Source organism: Hemitrygon akajei, chromosome 11, assembly GCF_048418815.1.
Source record: "Hemitrygon akajei chromosome 11, sHemAka1.3, whole genome shotgun sequence".
In the NCBI taxonomy this organism is placed as follows: Eukaryota; Metazoa; Chordata; class Chondrichthyes; order Myliobatiformes; family Dasyatidae; genus Hemitrygon; species Hemitrygon akajei.
The window spans coordinates 31,128,091-31,152,298 of record NC_133134.1 but is presented as its reverse complement, the minus strand read 5'-3'; the positions used below and the strand labels follow the sequence as shown (position 1 = coordinate 31,152,298).

The 24,208-nt window shown below is 39.9% G+C and overlaps 1 protein-coding gene across 2 annotated transcripts in view; it reads left to right on the top strand.

Moving 5' to 3' along the window:
• Window positions 1-24,208, top strand: part of gpr139 (G protein-coupled receptor 139) — a 116,623-nt gene that overhangs the window by 41,655 nt on the left and 50,760 nt on the right. Inside the window, exons 1-2 of one of the 2 annotated variants that reach the window (XM_073060562.1) lie at window positions 7,624-7,748; window positions 8,159-8,311. In XM_073060562.1, coding sequence (XP_072916663.1) covers window positions 8,185-8,311 — 127 coding nt within the window. In that variant the 5' untranslated portion in view covers window positions 7,624-7,748; window positions 8,159-8,184. Of the gene's footprint in view, window positions 1-7,623; window positions 7,749-8,158; window positions 8,312-24,208 lie in introns of those variants that run through there. The other variant, XM_073060563.1, reaches the window with a different exon arrangement.

Below are 24,208 nucleotides of genomic sequence, written 5' to 3'. Positions count from 1 at the left end.
AATGCAGATTATAAAGTACAACTCAAAGGCATTCCAGGCCCCATGCAGCCAGATAGTTAAATCACTCTGAATTGAACTCGTTCCGTGGTCTGTGTTCTGCTGACTCCAATTGCTCTTAAGTGTCATATTGTGTGGCAGGTGAAAGTGGCAATGACATGGAAGGGGGAGAAGACATTAGTTCTTCCTGCATTGTCACCAGGTCACATTACTACCAAGTCAAAGAAGGAGAATCTACTTACTGTATTCATAATGATATCACAAAAGCAAAAATTCAGATTTAATACCATAACATATTTAGCAAATATGATAAACACTAATAAGATTCTTACTTTTTTACATGCTTCTAAGCAAATATACTAGATATATAAGAGTTCTGAGACAATTCCAAGGCAGTTCATTTTCACAAGTTAATTTTCCATCCAATTGTCCCCTATGTCCATTATTTTTTGATTGATTTGGTGTTAAGAGATCCTCTGACCTCTGAACTAGAACACTGATTATCTATAACTTTCCAAAGAAGGGAATTCTCAGTTTTCAAAACTGGCCAAATAAAGGAATTACTTCGAAAATTTCTGAGGCACAGTACAAGAGCTGATTTCAGAATCAAATTTATTATCACTGACATATGACATGAAATATGTTGTTTTGTGGCTACAGTGCTGTGCAAAGGCGTAAAATTCTTGCCATGATACTGGCAGCTCTAACATGTCAATGATATGAATGCACCAGTGCACTAGGTCCAGGATAGACCTTCTGAAATGTTGATACTCAGGAACTTGAAGCTGCTCACCCTTTCCACCATTCAGCCCTCAGTGAGGATTGGTGTGCGTTCTCCCAACTTTTTCCTGAAATTCACAGTCAGTTTCTTGGTTTTACTGTTGTTGCATGGGAGGTTGTTGATGTGACACCACTCAGTTAGCCAATCTACCTGGCTCCCATGAGCCTTGTCATTGCCTTCTGAGATGATACCAAGAACAGTGGTGTCCTTGCTAAATTATAGATGATATTTGAGCTATGCTCAACCATACTGTCCTATTTAGATTGAGCAGAGCAGAGTATGCATCCATGGAGTTTGCCAGTGTTGATAATTAACGAGTGGGAGATGCTTTTACTTCCCAATAAGGAAGTCAAGAAACCAGCTGCAGATGGAGGTACAGAGGCCCAGGATTTGAACTCACAATCAACTTCTCAAAACATATCATTATGTAGATGTGAGTGCTACTGGGTAATAGTCAATGAGGCAGTTCACCCTGCTCATCTGGGGTACTGAAATGTTTGCTGCCCTTTTGAAGCAGGTGGGGATCTCAGCCTGTGGCAGTGAGAGATTGACAATGCTCTTGAGTACTCTAACCAGTTGGTCAGCACAGCTTTTTGTTACCTGGTGAGGTATACCATTAGAGTCTGATATCTTGATGCCGTCACTCGCTCGAAGGATGTTTGGACATTGGCTTCCAAGAGAGTCATCACAGGGTCACCAGATGCTGTGGGGATTTGTACAGGCGTAGTGGTTATTTTCCATTTCAAAGTGTGCATAAAAGGTGCTGAGCTCATCAGAGAATGAAACATCAATGCCATTTCTGCTGTTAGATCTTGCCTTAGAGAAAGTAGTAACATGCCACAGCTGCCATGTACATGAATCTGCCTCCAGCTTCACTCAGAGTTGCCTTTTCACTATCATACCTAGACTTCTTATAGGATTCTGGATTCTTGAGTGTCACAAATCTAGCCCTCAGCAGACTGAATCTGATTTGGGAAGACTCAATATGTTCTCAAAGTCACACAGAGGTCTTGATGAAGTTGATGATGGTTGTGGCAAACTTATTCAGAACTGAACATGAATCCCTGAATATGGTCCAGTCCACCAAATCAAAGCAGTCCTGTAAACATTCCTCCACCTCCTTTGATCACGGTGCTCACCGTGGGCCTGGGGTCTTCCAGTCTCTGCAGCATGTAGAAGTAAATGCAGGTGATCAGACTTGTCAAAGTACAGGCGAGCTAAGAATTCTTGATGGCCGTACAGTCAGTGGATAATTTATTAAGTACCTCCTGTATCTAATAAAGTGGCCACTGAGTCTTCTGCTCTTGGAACCCACTCACTTCAATGTTCGATGTGCATTCAGAAATGCTCTGCTACACACTACTGCTGTAACACGTGATCATTTGAGTTACCTTTGCCTTCCTGTCCGCTTGAGCCATTCTGGCCACCCTCCTCTGACCTCTCTCGTGAACAAAGCATTTTCACCCACAGAATTGCTGCTCACTGAATGTTGATTTTTCGCACTATTCTCTGTAACCTCTAGAAACTATTGTGTGTGAAAATCCAAGGAAATCGGTAGTTTCTAAGATACTCAAACCACCCCATCTGGCACCAATAATACCTCCATGGTCAAAGTCACTTATTCCTTCCTCATTCTGATGTTTGGTCTGAACAACAATTGAACCTCTTGACCATGGCTGAATGCTTTTATACATTGAGATGCTGCCACATGATTAGTGGATTTGATATTTGCATTAATGAGCAGGTGTACAGGTGTACCTATTAAAGTGTATATTAGTGATTGAGTGTGTTGGCTCCTCTGGTTCTGCAGGCGACATGTTGGTGCAAATTCTTCAAGCTGGCCCAGTTGAAGACTTCCCTGATGTCTAGGGCATTTAGCTTAACTGAGATGACCAGTGATAAATATCCATGTAGTAACACTTATAATGCCCAGGATTTTTGTACTCGCTACTGCTCCCTGTTGTTGCTCTGATTCTCTGATAGTCAGCATTTTATAACTCATAATTGTTTCCTAGTAAACAATGGAAAACCCAATTGGAGTATAACATAGTTAAATTATTCAACGAGTAGCAATGGAAATAGTCTGAACTGATGACCTAGAAAAATAAATTCAAATCCCATTATCTTAATGAATGCATTTAAATTGAGTTAATTAAATATAATTTGGAATGGTAATCATGAATGAAATGCTGGATTATTATTCACTTACGTCCTCTGGGGAGGTGAGGAGGATTTGCTGTCCCTGCCTCATTTCACCTCCATGTCACAATCAGGATCAGAATCAGGTTTATAATCATTGACATATGTTTTTATGTGACAGCAGTACAGAGCAAGACATAAAATTGCTATAAATTACAAAAGAGAGTGCCGAAGAGGAATTCGGGTTCATGCATCACTCATAAATCTGATGGCAGAGGGGAAGAAGCTGTTTCTAAAACAATGAGTGTAAGTCTTCAGGTTTTGTGATACTAAACCCACAGTAACAAACACAAGCCAATCACTCAGTTCAAGAACAATTAACAATGGAAATTAACTCCTGCCTTTGCCAACAAAACCAATTTTCTATGAACAAATGAAAAAATAGCTGTAATTACTGCCCTGACGTAAACATTACACTATTATCCATTATCAGTAACTTCATTCTCCAATTATCACTGTTTTAGATTGAACCAGACTCCTTGCAATGTTGACATTTTTTATTGATGCAGAGCAGAGACTCCAAATTCATATGCTCCCAATGAGTGAGACTATCCCTGTAATCATCCCCACTGTCCTGCTCAGTTCATCTGATGCTAAAACCCCCACCTATACTTTCAGTATTTTCAAATTTAACAATTGTAACTCACTCTCCTGGCAGAGTCCTACCTGTTACAATTAGTAAACATTATCTCATCTAAACTTTTGCTATCTGTGTCATATCCCACTAGTATATCTTCCCTTCCCTACAGTGCTTCACATTTAATAGTGGTGTCAGCTGGGGGCTCACTTGGTAGTTCTCTCATCTCCAAGTCAAATCTCTGCATGGTCTAACCCTTCTCCAGAGAACTGAGTACTGAAACCAGTAATCACAGTATAGCATTGCTTAAAAATTCTTTTCAAATCAAACATTTAACCAAGGTCCTAACTTCTCTCTTAGGTGGCTCAGTAACACTTTTTTTCTATGGATGAAAGAGCAGGGAAATTAGTCCTGCCTGATATTTATCCTTCAGCCAACTTAATAAAAAATAGATTACTTGATCAACATCTTATTCCTGTCCAAATCTGTCATCACATATTAAAGCACAGTCTGCACCACACTTTCAAAGGTTCAAAGGTCCAATTTAATGTCAGAGAAATGTATACAATATACATCCTGAAATGCTTTTTCTTTGCAAACATCCACAAAAACAGAGAAGTGTCCCAAAGAACGAACGACAGATAAACGTAAGAACCCCAAAGTCCCCCCCAGCTCCCCTCCCCCCTGTGTAAGCGGTAGTGAACAACAATGCCCCCTCCTGCCACCACCAAAAAAAGCAAGCACTCAAGCGTGAGCAAAGCAATAGCAAAGACACAGACTTGCAGTTACCCCAGAGAATTCATGTTACACCCAGCATTCGACATACCACAGATTCTCTCTCTCCTTAATAAGGGAGAAAAAGGTGTCTCCATTTATAACAAACAACTCACTGGTTTACGATGTTAAGAAGTCCGTTACATCACTTTTTTCGAGCTCTGTGCCTGAAGATCACAAAGATCTTAGGTCTTCAGGCCCACAGCAGATATCCCAACTCCCCCGACGACACATGGGTCTCCTGTCATGACACCAACCCTCGATCCGCCCGTCTCCAGAGCCCCGAGATCTTAGGCTTCCGAATTCAAGCCGGACTCTCAGGCCAAACCCTTGGCGTGCTGAACAACGGCCAGTCCTGAAACCCCCGCGGGCAAGTCCCATTCTCACAAAGAACCGAAGTCAGCGTGTAACTCCAGGTCAGGGTCTTCAAAGGAACCCTGAAAGGGAACAATAAAGATATTAAAGATTTGAATCATCCTGTTAAAAAGCTGCTTTATAAATGCAAGGATTCTGTGCTATTTTCATCATGGCCTAAAGCCCAGCCCTCCACAGAATCCACCCTTTTTCCTTCCCCTAATTTTGTAAAACTCCTTACCTCTGCAAGGCCTCTGCACCATACGTGTGTTTTCTCCCCTCCCCCCATACTCAAGCCATCCTCTTTGTCTCAGGTTTCTGGTCATACTTACAAAGGCCCAGGTTTAGAATTCACTCTCCATACTCCTCACAGAGCCCGGCATGGAGACTCCAAAGCACTAGATCACAAGAGGCTGCTGAGGGTTGTAGACTGAGCAGACTCCATAATGGCACCACCCTCCCCACCATCAATGATCTCTTCTACAGACAGTGCTTTAAGAAGGCAGCATCCATCACTGAGGACCCTCACCATCCAGAACATGACCTCATTGTGTTACTGTCAATGGGGAGGGGGTACAGGAGGCTGAAGATTCAATAATTTAGGAACAGCTTCTTCCCCTCCAGCACCAGATTTCTAAACGTTTCATGAACATTACTTTGTTATTCCTTTTCTTTGGCACTATTTATTTATTCTGTAATTTATAATGATTTATGTCTTTGCATTCCACTACTACCACAAAACAACAAATTTAGCACTTGTAGACAGGGATAATAACCCTGATTCTAGTGCACTCTCACCTTCCCAATGTTTGTTTAACATCTCACTGGAAATCTACTTTTTAAGACCAAGTATTCTATATTTGTGAACAAACTCCACGACTCACTATCCTGTATTTCTGATAATACAGTAATGGCGAGCATTGGGCATTTGTTCTGCTTTGAAACAATTACATAAATACAGATTGATGCACAATTACAGCTGAGGCCACATGGTGCTAATAAATATGGACAGCTCTGCAGCAAATGGCCTGGACATTCCCACGCAGAAGATGGCAAGATAAGGACTGCACCGAACCAAAAAATAGAACGCTGGAAGACTAAGTGGTTAAATTACAATCTCGGGAGGCAAAAGGAGTAAATCGACATTTTGGATCAAGACCTCAGCGAGGGAAGAGTAAAGAGTGCCAGTGTATAGTAGTACAGGGCAGGGGTGGCTGTTGGTGAGATGGAGGCTGGTAGTTACTAGGCAGAAGCAGATGGAGAGAGGCTGGTGGGCGATGGGGGGGAGGGCGACTGTGGTTATGGCGGTATGCAGAGTTTCAACCCAGAATTACACTTATCTCCCCCTTCTTGATTTGCATAACTGTACATCACAACCAAGTGATTATATGTTATTACATAGGAGGATCACAGGACATATGTATAGAGTAAATAAAACATGTTTAGAGTAAATAATGTCAAAATTGTACCTTTGTGTTTCCCTTTAATTCAAATATCTCATTCTATCGAGTAGCTGACATGTAGTTCAATATGTAAATGGTTCATTCCCCCAGACGAAGGATCTTTAACCTTAAACATTCACACGGTTTATTTTCTCACAGATGCAGACTGAACTGCTGAGTTTTCCCAGCAGTTGTTTTATTGAGAATTTCCACCTTCTGCAGTGTTTCTGTTTGCTTTATTCCCACCTTGTCACCCTATTGACCTATTTAAAGTGACAATTTTTCAACAGAGTGGAACATATGATACACATAATTGGGAACTTTTGAGTGAGCTGTTAACTTTGTGCTTGCTCGAATGATCACAGATATTTCATGGAACTGTTTCCAAGAGCAGGCAAGTTAAGCTGAGTATTCTGACCTCATTCAACATCGCTATAGCATAATTTCTATTTGTTACCGTGTTGTTGCTTGCAGGAGATTGTTGTATGAAAACTGACTGCTGTATTTCCTGCATTGTAAAAATGGCCCTATTTCTTTAGGAAGTCTTGAAAAGGATATAAAGCATGATTAGGAAGCATGTATATCTTCTTTTCATTTTTCCCTTGCAGCAGAAGTTACTAGTTCATATAGGGACTCCTCAGTAAAAGTTAGAATTTTTCTAGCTGACACTGAAGCATTGTCAGCAATAGCATGTGCACGCCACATCAGAACTAATGAACTTTATACCAGTTGAGCAGACAATTAGCTACCTGAAACACTTTAAAGATTTATTGCTGCTGATGAAGTACTCTGCCAGACTTCAACTGCCTACTGCCAACAAAATGTTATACTCAAAAATCCATAAATCTTAGAAGCTTCTATTTGTACAATGTTGCTAGGAAATCAAAACCGCAGAGAGAGAAAAAAATCCCTTTTATCCCCAAAATACCTAACTCCATGTTTCTACATTAGTATCTGCACAGAGGTTGAAAACCAGTCCTAACACTCAGCTTAATGATTTACATTAAAAGAAGATGTTACAAAAATCAGAGACAGATTCAGCCCCACATTACTGTCACAAAACCATCACAAGTGAGAATCCACATAACACAAGGGCACAAAATAGATGCCTCTTTCCTTCCATTACACATTTACTGTCAAACATTGAGAGGGTAAGTATGGTGGGATGAGAACTGCCAATTCCATTTCCAGAACATTTCTGTAGTGACAAAATTCATATTTTTAAAAATAAAGTTAAGAACTTTTGATCCATTTAACTCATGTTGATTCTGCCATTTATTCCAGTCTTAAGTATAAATCAGGGCCAAAGAATGCAGTGAATATTCTTAATTATTCTATATGTCGTGGCCACAGAAATTGTGCAAACAAGCATATAGTTTATTATCTGCAGCTGCAACGTGCCTCTGTTGTACGTCATTGTAATCTTTCATGCTTACCATTCTCAAACCATTTGTCACGTGGATAGGCAAGACACAGTGAGAATGACACTTGATAGAAGTCTACTGTTGCTGTAGGCAATGTATAATAGCCCTACAATCTTCAGAAAGATTTATTTCATTTCACTTGTTTTAAGGAAAATGGTTATTTTCTTATAAACATTCAGTGCCTACTTCACTGCCTTAAGGTAAGTGCTTCAGTTAAAAGCATTTGTAGCAGCAGAGGAAATGAATGAACTGTTTTTAAACCACAACCCGTATTCCAATTACTGTACTGTGTAGCTTACTAAGAAGCAAACCAGTTAAGACGAGGAGGTACTGCTTCAGCACTGTATGAATTATACTCCAGAGATGCTGCCAATTGACTATACATCATCAAATTTTAATTTATTAATTTACCTTCTTTAATGACACTTCAATGCAGTTCCCTTAAGAGTGAGACAGCTAAACCATTGCACTTTCTCCTAATTATGCCACACTAGCAGCAAGCAGCAGGTGGAAGAATCCAAAGATAAACATGTGCTGAAGGATAGAGGTTGAGGCTGGATACAGAAGCTGAGCGAAAGTGCCGGCACTCATTGTCTATGTTCTTCTTCAGTCTGAGCCAGCTGACAAGAAAAGTCCATGGAGCACAATCACATTTTCACCATCAACAGTACTCTACTCTCCCACGATGGAAAGCTGTACGGCTGTGGTTTAGGATATGTGCGTGTTATCTACTACAGTTTTCTTCTCTGCTTAGGTTTGCCAGGTGAGTGCACATTTTTATCTGATTGGGAAGAGTGTCTCTGCAAAAGAGCCTTCACATATAACATTGCCTTACTGTGCTAACACTTACTTGAATTATACCTTTGCAAGAAATTGTGATTAAGATTGTAAATTCATTATTTTACAATAGAAACCTGTGTTTACTAATGGTCTGAAATATATGTATAAAATATGATTGTCAGTCTCTATTTTATTTCTTATAAAATATGAACATTTTATTTAAATTGGAAATCATTAAGTGGGATAAAATCATTTCTAAAAGGTTACAAAAAACCCTACATTTTCAATTAAATCTAATCCGATTAATGAACTGAAGATTTAAAAGGAAATGTCAAAGCTTAATAAAAGGTCAGGGTTTTCTTTTAGATCTCTGAAAATCAAAAGTCCCAGCATGATTTAAATTGCCATTTATTGATGCATTTTTCTTTTCACTGTTAGAGAGAACATTTCACATTGCGGAATTAGTACATAGGTACTTCAAATCACTGCAAAATTTTAGACGTAGACTGAATAATAGTGAACATGCAATTAATTTAATTCATGAATGGTAATAATTGCTTAACAAAAAATGCACAATGTGCCTGAGATTTAGACATTTTTGGGAGTGTGACCCTCTGTTTTCATGCATGAAAGATGACATATGTAAAAGTAATTTATGGCAAAGGTGGCAATCAGTGTAAAACAGAGAAAAGCTCTAATAATTCTAGCATCCGTCAGGCTGGGAGATGTGACATGAATTGCTGATCACAGCATATTGAATCTGATCTTTTCATTAGTAAAAACAGAGTTAAAATGTAATTAGTATCATTTACATGATTATTTTGTTGGTATAGTCATAATGACATAGAAATTGATCGTCATTTCATTGGCTTCATTTAATATTAAAATTCTACAGCACCAGAGGTCAGTACAAAGGGATGATTTGTGTTTACCTTTTTTAAGTAGTTAATTTCAGAGAAGGCAGATATTGTTATTTCTTGAACATACTTTATTGGTTAATCGGACACAATGGTGTTAAGGGATGCATTCTAACACCCAGGCAGTATACCTGTTAATAACGATGAACTGCGGAACCTGAGTGAATCTTCTTCACACAAGTACTTGAATTCCAAATGGACTGCCTCATAGAATTGAGAATACAGAATCAATAGTTCTTTTCAGTATAGAATTGGTCAGCCAAGTCATGGAGAAAGGGAGAAAAGTAACTGCAGTATGTGGAAAACAAAACATTAAGTGGGTCTAACTGGATTGCTCTACAAAGGAGCCTTTACAGAATTGATGGGCTGAATGATGTCCTTCATTGCTACCTTAATTTTATGATATTGTGTTGGTCACCTGAGGTTTTGTTCATTCCGAAGAGTGGACTTTACGTGCAAATGTGTCTCGCGCCTAGCTGGTCCCTTGAGAAGATGGAGCTGAAAGCTATGGGGACTTCCGAACTGGGGAGCAGGGGAAGTGGGATGGAGGTGAGCTGCTGGAATGCACCACTTTGATGATGCAAGATCCCAGAGTTGTAAGGACTCATATTACTCCATTTCAGAGAATCTTTCCCCCCACAAAAAAAATAATCTTATGATTTACTTCCTTCATGTCAATAAAGTGGAGAGTTCCAAGGCACAGAGTCTGCTCAGCAGGTGATTCAAATTGTACTGGACCCATGCAGATATAACCCTGATCCACATGGATTCCTTAAGCTTATTTTTACTTACAAGCTATTTACAATGAAAAGGTACTTCAACTTTATCTGGACCAACATAGTCACGGAAAATAAAGTTGGTATTTAAATGTATTTGTTCTATTTTTTAAAAAAAGATGTGTGGTCAATATGTAGTTGTTATGGGCTAATATATTGATATATGAATGACCCAAGTCAGTATTTGCAAAAATGAGAATTACGTTCTTCCAGTGTATTTTATCATATCTTAAAAGATAAAGAAGTATGAATTACTGCAAGTGGGAAAAGCCCTCACCAATATGGATATGTTTTTCAATGTTTTTCCAAGGCAAAGAAGACATATAATTATGAATACATAAGATTGGTTTCCTTCATTATTCAAAAGACTTTAAAATGCTTCAAAAATTGAATCCTCTATTACCTGGTAGGATTTAAATAATTTCTTTCCTGAACAATGAATCAGTTTTGTTTAAAACTGAAGCCTACATTCTCCTTCTAACATTGAACTACCTTAGCTCCATTCATGAGCAATAAACTGCTTCAGCTGTCAGTATTTCATTGTGAAGATCTTCCTTTGGGAATAAAAAGAACTGGAGAGGTATAGCTTCATAGCAACTGCACATCTGGAGAAAGGATATGTTTGTATTTGCTGCAAAGCTGTACTTCATCTTTAAAAAGGGAAGGTCTATGATTGGTTAGAGGGCAGGAGGAATTAAGTGACTGAAGTAATGATGGAACATGACTGAATGGAGTGAAGGAACAGCAAAATGACATGTACAGGAAAGAAGGATTGGTCCAGCTGAGATGTAAATAGGCTAGCCAAATATCTAAGAAGTAGGGAAACATTGAAAATGTAATAGAGAGGAAAAGTCTCCCAGTTTGCAGAGACCCCAGTAAGTGCATACCACCCTAAACATCCAGCCACGTACGGACGTTGAGAGGAATCCTTTCCCAATTACAAACCTACACCTTTTCCATCGCCATTGCCACTGGCTGTGAAGAAAAATTACTCCGTCACCAAAACTATGATCACTACAAGGAAATGAATGTTTTGGTTAGAAATTAAACCTATCAGAGCTGAGGCCACGAGTCTGACCTATCACAGACTTCTCTCGTTACTCCTCAATACTATGGACACATGCTCAATCTCTCACCGTAATCTCACGTCTTTCTCTGGCTCTATCCTTACAATGGGGGTTCCCCACCCGTCAGTTAATGGTTAGGGTCCACGGCTTAAAAAAGTCTTACATTAAAACAATTCATCTCTACCATTACTTTCTGTTTTTATTTCGGGTTTCCAGAATTTGAATTTTTTTTAGTTGTTCAGTAGATAAGGTTATTGAAATGGTGCTGAAGCATTCACTGGTCACTAGTGAAAAAATGGGAAGACTTACTAGCCTTAGCATCAAACACACAGTAAATAATATTCAGTTCCTAATCCTTACAATTGAGTATTTGCTTTTTCCCTTAAAATTGCTTCCACCATGAAGCATAAAGAACTACTAAATTAACAGGAATATTGTCTACCTTTGATTTTACTAAAGTTCAATTCCATCAAGGCATTATATTTCTTTTATCTCTGTCTTTCTTGAGAAAGGCATAAAGTGTGAAAATTGGATACAAAATTAATTCAATTTGTTTTATTTTATCACTCATTATTGCTAATATTTTTGTATTCTCCCACCCCAGGCAATTTGGACCTCAATATAGAGGACAGACAAGTGGCTGCATATACCTTCTAAGCAACTGTGAATTCCAGTCTGTCCCCAGCCACCAACAAGCACCCTTGTGGTCCCAAACTGATTTTCAGTTCCTTTAATTTTCTACACACTTCATATCTGCGCATAACTGTGGCCAATGGATGATCCAAAACTGATGAGTCACCACAGACCTGCAGATTTCCTTCAAAGATAGGACACAGCCTTTGTTTCTCACATCACTCTTTAATTAGAATAAAGCAGATTATAGAATGGGCAAAAATTGTGATAGTTGCCGGATTTGCTATTTAAAGCTATTGCTTACACTTTATAGTCACGTCGCTATTTGAAAGTCACTTACTGAAATATAGTTGTTAAAAGGAATTGTGGTTTTAAAAGAAATTAGAATTTTCAATGACAGAGTGGTATTTTTAGCATTCATTTTCTGAATGCTATGAGATCACAATAGACAATAGACAGTAGGTGCAGGAGTAGGCCATTCAGCCCTTCTAGCCAGCACCACTATTCACTGTGATCATGGCTGATCATACACAATCAGTACCCCATTCCTGCCCTCTCCCCATATCCCTTGACCCCGCTATCTGTAAGAGCTCTATCCAACTCTCTCTTGAATGCATCCAGAGACTTGGCCTCCACGGCCTTCTGGGGCAGAGCATTCCACATATCCACCACTCTCTGGGTGAAAAAGTTTTTCCGCATCTCTGTTCTAAATGGCCTACCCCTTATTCTTAAACTGTGGCCTCTAGTTCTGGACTCACCCATCAGCGGGAACATGCTTCCTGCCTCCAGTGTGTCCAATCCCTTAATAATCTTACATGTTTCTTCCACTTCTTCTCTCAGAGAGTTGTGGGGGTCTGGAATGCACTGCCTCGGAAGGCAGTGGAGGCCAGTTCTCTGGATGCTTTCAAGAAGGAGCTAGATAGGTATCTTATGGATAGGGGAATCAAGGGATATGGGGACAAGGCAGGAACCGGGTATTGATAGTAGATGATCAGCCATGATCTCAAAATGGCGGTGCAGGCTCGAAGGGTCAAATGGTCTACTTCTGCACCTATTGTCTATTGTCTATTGTTTCAATCGGATCCCCTCTCATCCTTCTAAAATCCAGTGTATACAAGCCCAGTCGCTCCAATCTTTCAACATATGACAGTCCCGCCATTCCGGGAATTAACCTTGTGAACCTACGCTGCACTCCCTCAATAGCAAGAATGTCCTTCCTCAAATTTGGAGACCAAAACTGCACACAATACTCCAGGTGGGGTTTCACCAGGGCCCTGTACAGCTGCAGAAGGACCTCTTTACTCCTATACTCAATTCCTCTTGTTATAAAAGCCAGCATGCCATTAGCTTTCTTCACTGCCTGCTGTACCTGCATGCTTGCTTTCATTGACTGATGTACAAGAACACCTAGATCTCGTTGTACTTCCCCTTTTCCTAACTTGACTCCATTTAGATAGTAATCTGTCTTTCTGTTCTTGCCACCAAAGTGGATAACCTCACATTTATCCACATTAAACTGCATCTGCCATACATTTGCCCACTCACCCAACCTGTCCAAGTCACCCTGCATTCTCATAACATCCTCCTGACATTTCACACTGCCACCCAGCTTTGCGTCATCAGCAAATTTGCTAATGTTACTTTTAATCCCTAATCTAAATCATTAATGTGTATTGTAAACAGCTGCAGTCCCAGCACCGAACTTTGCGGTACCCCACTGGTCACAGCCTGCCATTCCGAAAGGGACCCGTTAATCGCTACTCTTTGTTTCCTGTCAGCCAGCCAATTTTCAATCCATGTCAGTACTCTGCCCCCAATACCATGTGCCCTAATTTTGCCCACTAATCTCCTATGTGGGACTTTATCAAAAGCTTTCTGGAAGTCCAGGTACACTACATCCACATCACATCATTCTTCCAGGTGAAACATATATTTTACACATACAATATAGGGTGAATCGTGCCATTTCTATACTGGTTCGAGTACTTTGGTGTGATGAGAGCCTGTCAGGTCTTGACATCACCTACTCTGAAACTCCTTTAATGTCACGTGACTGAATATGGGTTCGGTTGCAGGAAAGGCTCCCATCAGGAATATTGAGTAGGATCAGACATTGCTTTGTGGTGCGTTGTGTCTGAATAGTTCTTTTATTCACTTTTCTTCAAGGAAAGGGGGCTATCAAGTAGTTTCCTCCACAGATATTGCCGGAACTGCTGAGTTCCTTCAGCAGTCAGCATTAAACCAATCACCCCCACCTCCTCCTCTATTCCCTGCTCTGACTTTTTACCTCTTCTCACTGGCCTATTATTTCCCCCTGGGTCCCCTCCTCCTTCGCTTTCTCCACTGGTCCACTCTCTCCTGTCGGATTCTGTCTTCTCCAGCCTTTGATCTTTCTCTCCCACCTGGCTTCACCTATCACCTTCCAGCTAGTCTCTTTCCCCCACCGCCACATTCTCATTCTGGTATCTTCTCCAATTCTTCTCAGTTCTGGTCAGCCCAAAATGGTGACTGTTTATTCTTTGGCATGGATGCTGCCTGGCCTGCTGAGTTCCTCCACCATTTTGTGTGTGTCAATTCTACGAAGCTTGCAGCAGATTGTGGAGTATTACCATTGGCCACTGCTGAGAGAAACACACTGAGTGGCCTCTTTATTAGGTACACCGGTACACCTACTTGTTAATGCAAATATCTAATCAATCAATCATGTGGCAGCAACTAAATGCATAAAAAAAGCATGCAGATATAATCAAAATGAACAGTTGCTGTTCACGTCAAACATCAAAACGGGGAAGAAATGTAATCTAAGTGACTTTGACCGCCGAATAATTGTTGGTGCCAGACAGGGTGGTTTGAGGTTCTCAGAAGCTCTGGGATTTTCACACAACAGTCTCTAAAGTTTACAGATAGTGGTGCAAAAAACAAATAAAATATTCCAGCGAGCACTAGTTCTGTTGGCAAAAACACCTTGTTAATGAGAGAGGTCTGAGGAGAAAGGCCAGACTGGCTCGAGCTGACAGTGAGGTGACAGTAACTCACATAACCATGTGTTACATCAGTTGTGTGCAGAAGAGCATCTCTGAATGCACAACATGACAAAACTTGAAGTGGGTGGATGACAGCAGCAGAAGACCATGAACATGCACTCAGTGGCCGCTTTGTTAGATGCAGGGGTTAACTAATAAAGTGACCACTCAGTGTGCATCCTGAATTTGAGCTGACTAAGTTTTTAAGAGCAGGAAAGGGTGTGTCTATGCTAGCCATTCTTTCAAAAGTGTTGAAGCAGATTGTACAAGTAAGAGATAGATGTTCAAGATGGGAGAATTAGAAGACGGCTGGGTAAATACAGAACTTTTGCCTGAAATGGTGTTTGATACAGAATGCAGTTAACTCTGTGATATTTGAGATTGTTTGAGCTTCATTACTTTATGAATATTTATTCTGTGAAATGTTCTAGACAGTCACAGAGAAAGATTAGAAATATCTGAAAATGGACTGAATTGAGTTTGAAGTTTCTGAGCTTATGGAATGTACAACACACACGAGTGAAGAGGAACATGGAGGCCCCCATTCAACGTAGGCAGAAGCACTCAATTAGAGACAGCCCAAGAAACACAATCAGTAGGTTGAGGTCTGATGATGTCGGATGGATTTACAGTTCAGGACATCATTAAGGTAGAATGAACGAGAGGAAGATTGTAAGCAATGGCCCAGCAACAACTAAAATAAATCAGAAAATACTGTAGATATGCAACAGGTTAGGCCACATCTGAGGGTAAAAATTCAGAGTTAACATTTCAGATTGGTGATCTTTTTTGAGAATTGAAAAGGAAATAAAAGAAATTTGAAGGGATGGTGGGATTTTCAATCCGAAACAATACCACCCAACTTGTTGGGTTTCAATTTACATTTCTAGCCTCAGCAGATTTTTAAATCTTCTGCGTCATGTATGAAGGAAAGTCATGAGTATGAATACAATAGTAGTGACAGACTCATTAGCATTGTAAACAGGATTCTCAAATACCGTGAAGAAAATAAAGAGCATACAGAACAATTCGGAAGTGCGGGTTAATCAGAGGTCATGCTACTTGTCAAAATCTACATATGATTCAGAGTTTGCATTAAGCATTCCAAGAGTTACAGATAGATTTAACATTCAGGCCTCAAATTTAGTAATGTTAGAAATATTATCAGGTTAATTATCATGAGCAATCTGATGAGATTTGAATTCATGAATGGATGGAAATCAGATGTCAGGGCATCATCTCCAAAACTGAAGTTCCTTACAAAGCTGATATGACATGCCTTGACTCTCTGACTGCGAAGTCGTGGTCAGACTGGTCGGATCGTACAACACGAGTGCCGGATGAATAAATTGGAAGAAAATATCTTATGCCGTTGGGATGACAGGAATTGATTTTGTGGTAGAAAGAAAAAAAAGACATTAACACTGTTTTACAGAAATGCAATCAGATAGATATACTTCAACGGAAAAAAAATTGCTTCAAACATACTATGAAGATAGGTATTTGACTACCAGCCTGTTGTGGATGGGAAGGGTTCAGATTGTTGGAAAATTGTGACAGGTTCCAAAACATAAACTGTGCTTGAAGTAGATTCATTAATTTTCTCTAAAAGGAATTTGAGAGAATCAGTGAAAGGTATCAAAGTGCAGGTAAATTTGAAACAACGGAAACAGGTTTTTTCTTCTATCCAAAATATTAGGCCTAAAGTTATGGACACAAAAACAGTAGGTCTGTTCTGAAGAAAAGTCACCAACATGAAACTGTCTCTCATTTCTCTGACGCTGGCAGAGCTTCTTGGTGTTCCCAGTATTTTTACACCTTTCCAGCAGTCACAGTTTTTTGCTTTGCTGAGATTGGACAGAAATGACTAACCACTTTCTGCCTTTATACCAGAAATTTAGTCCAGCAAATTTTCAGATCAGGATTCTACCCATTGACTGTGGCCTGTTACATTCCAGTCATTTGTGGGCAGATCTTCAACTCAATTTGTCAAGGTGGAAATTCCAGGTTACCTGAGGAATTCTGCCCTCTACATTTGCCGTGGGTCTCAGTGGATCTCACATCTGGAAGTGAAGGCAACTACAAGAGGAACTGCAATAAAATAGATCTTTCATGGAATTTTTTTTACATTCCAAAGGAAGTTTTCTTAGTTTGTTAGAAAAGCAGAAATTCCTTTTGGGCCTCTTGTCACGAGGGAACTCTCTGGCGTTGATTTTCTGAACAGATGGATGTCAATGATATTTCCTTACAGGTTGGAAGTATGCACCCTGCGAGACTATACTCCTGCAGTCTAGATCTGTTGCTTCATCTTAGGCTTAAGATTGATAGGGACTTCACACAACCACACTAAAACTGACAGGTTACACAAGTAATAACACACTCACACACCCTTTAAATTTCAGCACCATCATGTCTATTTTTGAAAATGCTGACAGTAAAAGGAAAATTGTAGATATGGAGCCTTCAACCAGCACTCATCTCTCACCATTCCTTCAAAGAGCATTGCAACTGAATCTCTAGCAAGTACGCAGTTCCTTAGGGAAAAAAACATATTTTGCAAAATTACCTATTAGGTTCAGTCATTTCAAAGTATCCGATTAAAAGAATTTTATCAGTTACATCAATTCACATACCAAATGTTTTGCACCGAAAAACAGTAGCTATGCGCTAATGGCTGCCCCCATTAAGCCATTTCAACTCATCCTATCATAGACATTCCCTTTGTTCTACACATCCCTCCGCCTATCTTCCCTCCTGCTGCAAAGCTACATGCATCTGTCTTTTTCCCCAACTCTGACAAAAGTCACAGATCTGAAATTTTGGCTGCTTCTCTTTCCATAGATGTTGTCTCATTTGCTGAGTTTTTCTAGAACTTCCTGTTTATGCTTCTCATGAAAACATATTATTTCATCAGAACTCCCATATACACTAAGGAATTAGTGATTGTAGAAACTTATGACATGAAAACCTCCGTCTGTATTTAACTGAAGATTCGTTTTTCAAGTTCAATAAAAAAAAGCATTGAACTTCTCTATTCTGTCAGAAATCTATTGTTTCATTAGATTTCAGAATGAGCACAGAGCAAAAGTGAAAACCCCAAAACACTTCAAAGAGTAAACATAGAAACATAGAAAATAGGTGCAGGAGTAGGCCATTCAGCCCTTCGATCCTGCACCGCCATTCAGTATGATCATGGTTGATCATTCAACTCAGAACCCTGTACCTGCTTTCTCTCCATACCCCCGATCCCTTTAGCCACAAGGGCCATATCTAACTTCCTCTTAAATATAGCCAATGAACCGGCGTCAACTGTTTCCTGTGGCAGAGAATTCCACAGATTCACCACTCTGTGTGAAGAAGTTTTTCCTCATCTCGGTCCTAAAAGGCTTCGCCTTTATCTTTAAACTGTGACCCCGCGTTCTGGACTTCCCCAACATCGGAAACAATCTTCCTGCATCTAGCCTGTCCAATCCGTTTAGAATTTTATATGTTTCAATACGATCCCCCCTCAATCTTCTAAATTCCAGTGAGTATAAGCCTAGTCGATCCAGTCTTTCTTCATATGAAAGTCCTGCCATGCCAGGAATTAATCTGGTGAACCTTCTTTGTACTCCTTCTATGGCAAGAATGTCTTTCCTCAGATTAGGGGATCAAAACTGCACACAATATTCTAGGTGCGGTCTCACCAAGGCCTTGTACAACTGCAGTAGAACCTCCCTGCTCCTGTACTCAAATCCTTTTCCTATGAATGCCAACATACCATTTGCCTTTTTCACCGCCTGCTATACCTGCATGCCCACCTTCAATGACTGGTGTACAATGACACCCAGGTCTCGTTGCATCTCCCCTTTTCCTAATCGGCCACCATTCAGATAATAATCTGTTTTCCTGTTCTTGCAACCAAAGTGGATGACCTCACATTTATCCACATTAAATTGCATCTGCCATGAATTTGCCCACTCACCTAACCTATCCAAGTCACCCTGCATCCTCTTAGCATCCTCCTCACAGCTAACACCGCCGCCCAGCTTCGTGTCATCCGCAAACTTGGAGATGCTGCATTTAATTCCCTGGTCTAAATCATTAATATATATTGTAAACAACTGGGGTCCCAGCACTGAGCCTTGCGGTACCCCACTAGTCACTGCCTGCCATTTTGAAAAGGTCCTGTTTACTCCCACTCTTTGCTTCCTGTCTTGCTTGAGATCTTATTTTAGCTGTCTCTCATTTCCGGTGCCACTAGCTTACATTCACCCCAGCTCTCCTTGAACCAGTAAAACCACCAGCAAAGTCCGTTTCCAAGATATACGTCAACCACTGATTGTCACCTTTCATGGATGAACCTTCCATCTGCATATGCCTGTCCCAAAGGTAAATTCAGGCATGTGTGGAGTTAGCATGACACTATTATATAAATGGGCTCTACGGTAGCATAGCAGTTAGCCTGACGCTCTTAGAGTGTTGGAGTTTAGAGTTCAATTCCTGCAGCCTCTCTAAAGAATTTGTACGTCCTTCCCATGAATCTGTGTGTTTCCTCCGGGTGCTTCAGTTTGCTCCCTCATTCCAAAGACACAATAGTTAGTAGGTTAATTGGTCATTGTAAACTGCTCTGTGATTAAGTTAGGGTTAAATAGAAGGGTTGATGGGTGGTGCGGCTCATTGGGCAGGAAGGACTTGTTCTGCGCTGCATCGTTAAATAAATAAATAAATAAATAAATAAGGATATGCAAAAGCACAGATTTCTCAGCCGGGGGCAGTAAACAGCATTAAGGATGTGCGTGCATTTGCATAATATGGAATGAGAGTCCTCTTAACTTCATTTCATCCACAGCTTTTCTGGCTTAAGTTGTGATCAAAAATGAAATTGGGTTAAAGAACAATCTTATGAAAACAGATTACCTTAATATTGATATTTGGAGGAACGTGTATGAGTATTTTACTGAATAGTATAAGTTAAAGGGGAGGCAGCACAGAAGTATAGTGGTTAGTGTAATGTTTTTACAGCATCAGTGATCTGGGTTCAACTCTGCCACTACCTGTAAGGAGATTGTATGTTCTCCCCATGACTGATGGGTTTCCTCCAGGTGCTCTAGTTTCCTCCCTCATTCCAAAGACGTATGAGTTAGATTATCTGGTCCTATGGTTGTAATCGGGCAGAACAAACTCATTGGGCTGGAAGGGGCTGTTACTATACTGCATCTCTAAAAAAAAAAGCAACTCAGTGCAGTACTAGGATACTGCTGAACTACCAGGGGTAGTATCAAGGTATGAGAAGAAGTTAAACTGTTCATGGATTTAATAGAAACAAGAGAAAAGCTGCAGATGCTGAGTTCCTCCAGCATTTTGGATGAGCTGCATGGATTTAATAGATCCTTCCTCACAACTTCAAAGGAGCTCATGAAAGTTTTCCAGTCTTATACTCGTATTTATCCTTGAACCTATGTGGTCAAAGATAGTTTCTGCTTACAATGTTTTTTATTGTTTGTGGATTCTTGGAGTCCACAGGTGATGTTTAACTACATCACCTCAGTGACTGCACATCAAAAGTGTTTTATTGACTACGTAGATACGCTGAACCTGTGAAAAACACTATCTTTATTTATTTTTTTTGTATAGGTTGCAACAATTTTGAAAGAGCACTTTCTGAAATGAAAGCTCTTTGGAGAATAGCTGTTATTCAATTAACTCTTTCTGGTTTACAATGTACTTGAACTTTACAAAGGTCTTTTTATAAATGTTTGCGTTTAAAGGTTTTTAAGACAATTGAAGCCCGCTAATAATAATTAAATAAATAAATCAAAGATTGATATGCCATTAAAAAAAGCTGATAATGATGAATTGTCTCAGTTTGCCTCAGAGGAAATAGGCAAAGGACTGAGAAAAGGGAGATGAATTTTAATTATAAAAGCAATAACATAGTGAAGGAAGCATGAGATCTATGACCAAAAGGAGAAGAATTGATTATTACAAAAAACATATTAAATGAGTTTTTTTAAGAGTTCAGAGGGAATATGTACATTGGCTGATAAAATTGGCTGACTAGTGTCCTGTACACCAATTTAGATCAGGTCAATTAGGTTTGATTTTTGGAGGTCTGTGTCAAATTTGGTAAAATTGTGTGTGCACTGTTTTTCCAGATCCCTGGGACTTTCTATCATGACTTGCTGTGATATCTTGAGAACTGGTAATTAATTTCCTTTAACATAATTTAATGTGGATTTTAGAGAATTGGGACAGCCCCATCTAACTCCACAATAACATGGTTTGTCATTCTTCACCCACACCATGAGCCCCATTCCAAATGATCAGTCACTATGGCTCAAGGACCACTTTTCAATGAGTCTAGCCCCATGGCTTCAGACTGATCTAATGGACTTTTGAAGAAGTGTGGTTTAAAGCGATATTTATCATTTGAAACTGTTGAGTACTTCAGGCATATTGTAAAAGGAATTAATGATTCATCCCAAAGCATATTGAATTAATTCTGGGCCATGTGAAAACTGAGCCTAGAATTACCTCTGGCATCAATACTTTCTTTGATGAATCTTTCTGGGTGGCCAGTGCTGAGACCTCAAGTTTTCACAGTTGTAGGGGTTGTTGATAAATTTACTGAGGACATAATGGTTGCTTGGAAAATAAGTTGTGAAGAGAAGATAAGCAACTGTTAAAGGATATGGATAGGTTAAGTGAAGGGCAAATATCTTACAAAATGAAGATAATGTGGGAAATGGGGAAAACCTAGATTGGGATGAAAAGTAAAAATAAATACAGGTTATCCTGAGGATGAGCAGTTGCAGAGTTCTAAGCTGCTGAACAATCTGTGTATTCAGATGCATGATCTGCAAAAGGCTAATACAGGCAACCTCCATGTTACAGCCATTTGAATAACAAAAAGTTGTCCTTGTAGAATTCACTGATCACTCTCCAAGACTGAAACTCACTATCACAGAGTTTATATGAACAAATTAAGAAATGAATTCAATTTTAACTTATGTTTCTTGACCTCTACAAATGACATGTACTAAGGAAAGTCGTCATACAGATAGTACCTAAAAATCCCTGAGACCAATTAAACTTTAACTATTATTGGAACCATTTTCCCCTATTCTGCCAAGCTAAAAAAGATTTATGCAATTTCTAACAGTTGCCTCATATTTGATGCTAATTGAGTGGCTTATTGATGCATAGCTGAGTGAGTATCAACCTGAAAGTGCACTGTCTATTCATTAACTGCGATTCCAATACAGAGACTGAAATACACAGGGAAGGAGGGCCACATGTGTACTCTAGGCCTAGCCATACTACTCTATCTATGCATTCTCTTCCAATCATCAAGGAGACCCCAAGTCATTTTTAAAGCAGAACAATATAGAGATCAAAGTAGAGATCTTAGCAGCTGATGTTCTTCTACTCAGGCAATCCCTCAGGACAGAGGGTGACTCTCTTCCACTTCAGCTTTGTGGGCAGTGATGTGGCTGATGAGTCGATGTGTACTCTTCACAGATGGGGTAGAAGATGGCTGATTGGTAGTGAGTACATGGTTAACATGGAAGGCGGTAACTCCCTCCATTGCTTACTGTGTCCTCCTGATGCTTGGCATCAATGTTCTCTTCACCATTCTGAAGGCTCCTTCTCCACATTGAGCTGTCGTGGGCCAGAGGTTACAAGCAGTTGGTGCCAGTGTTATAGTTCTTCAAGAATGCTTTGACACATCCTTAAATTATTTTTCTCTTTCCACCACTGTAAGAGCTCATGACATATGGGTGGGGTGCTGGTGTTGGGAGCCTTGTGATGGGCATGCGAATGATGTAGTCAGCCTAATGTAGTCCTATGTAGTTACTTGTCAGTAACCAGGGCCTCAGAGACTGACAGCTGAGGATGTAGCCTGGGAGACAACACTGTCATTGTTTAGCTTATCCTTCACATCCTTTCAGTGAACCTGGTGTAGTTTCAGAATCCAGTCCTCCTGGGCAACTTCAGAATCAAAGGGGAAAGGGATGAACCCATGGCATGACATGATGAGCCAGAAAGGAATAGTGAAGACTATAACTGAGTCTTTTTCCTTAAAAATATACCTGACCAGGTACACACTCCATTTTACTGGAGGAGCAAGCTCAAGATGCCATGGCAACACACCAGGCCCTTGCACTGTCACATCTAGATTACATCATTATCTGAGCAAATATCCACAGCTACCCTCAGAGGCACCAATGACTGCTGGTCTGGTCATCCTCCCTATTATTTTGTTCCAGCTCGCCTTAAAATATCAACCTCAATGTGAGTGATGCTGTGAGAAGATCAATGTCAAAGTTTGCAAAGACCTCTCAAAGGCAGCTGATATCAGGCAGCGCTCAATGAACAACCTGTCAAGTCCCCACTCACATGAGCCACCAAATGTTCACAACTGCTCTGAAGCTTGTAGTAGTTGGCACTGAAAACAGATCTATTTCTCTTTTACCAAGAAAAACCAGAAGTGCTCTGACGACCATGATAAGGAGATGGAGGAATTAATCAAACACAAACTAGAAGTGTTCTTATAATTGAAGTTCCACCTTTAATCACCAGAAGAGATAAACCACAGAGGCAGCTGATGTAGGAAGTCAAACACAAGTTAATGATTTCTTCATGAGCATTAATCAATTAGGGAGACACAACTCAATCCCGACTATTGAAGAATAACACGCCATATGCCTTCTTAACCATCCTATCAACATGTGCAGAAACTTTGAGGGATCTATTGAGGGTTGAGAGTTGATAGCAAATGAAGATTGCTATGAATATCCAACAGATCAGGTAGCACCTGGAAATAGAGATATAGAGACAGAGAGAGATAAAGAGAGATAGACAGAGACAGGAGCTAGAGAGTGATAGAGAGAGAAGAAAATACATATAACAGATAAATATCTTAAAACAGAAGAGGCCAGTTCTGACAGAAACCTGGAAAAGCTAGCTGTCAAAAGTTGTTAAATTCATTATCGAGTTGTGAAGGCTGCAACATGCCCAGACAGAAAATGGGGTGCATTTCCTCAAGTTTTTGGTGAGGTTCATTTGAACATTGAATAAGGGCACAGACTTAGAGGTCAGAGCAGGTGGGATAGAGAATTAATGTGATTTGACTACACCTTTTGTTAGTATCCCACAGATAATTCCCATGCATGAGCTGTCACAATAACTTCACAGAATTGAGATCCTTTTTCAATGTTGGCAAAAAGATGAAGGGGAGACGTGATTCAGGTGCTTTTAAAGAAATAATTAAAACTACAAAAACTACAATTACAAATAAATAGCATTAAGTCTATATAACGCAACAGCAGTACATGAATAAGTGATTAGATGGTCAGAGAAATGTGGGAATGGGTTTGCAATGAGAACAAAAGGTCAAAGCTTAAAATGAATGATTGAAGTCTTTAAATGCTAAGCGGTTTGGATAATGCAGATGTAAACAAGATACTAAAGTTAAACTT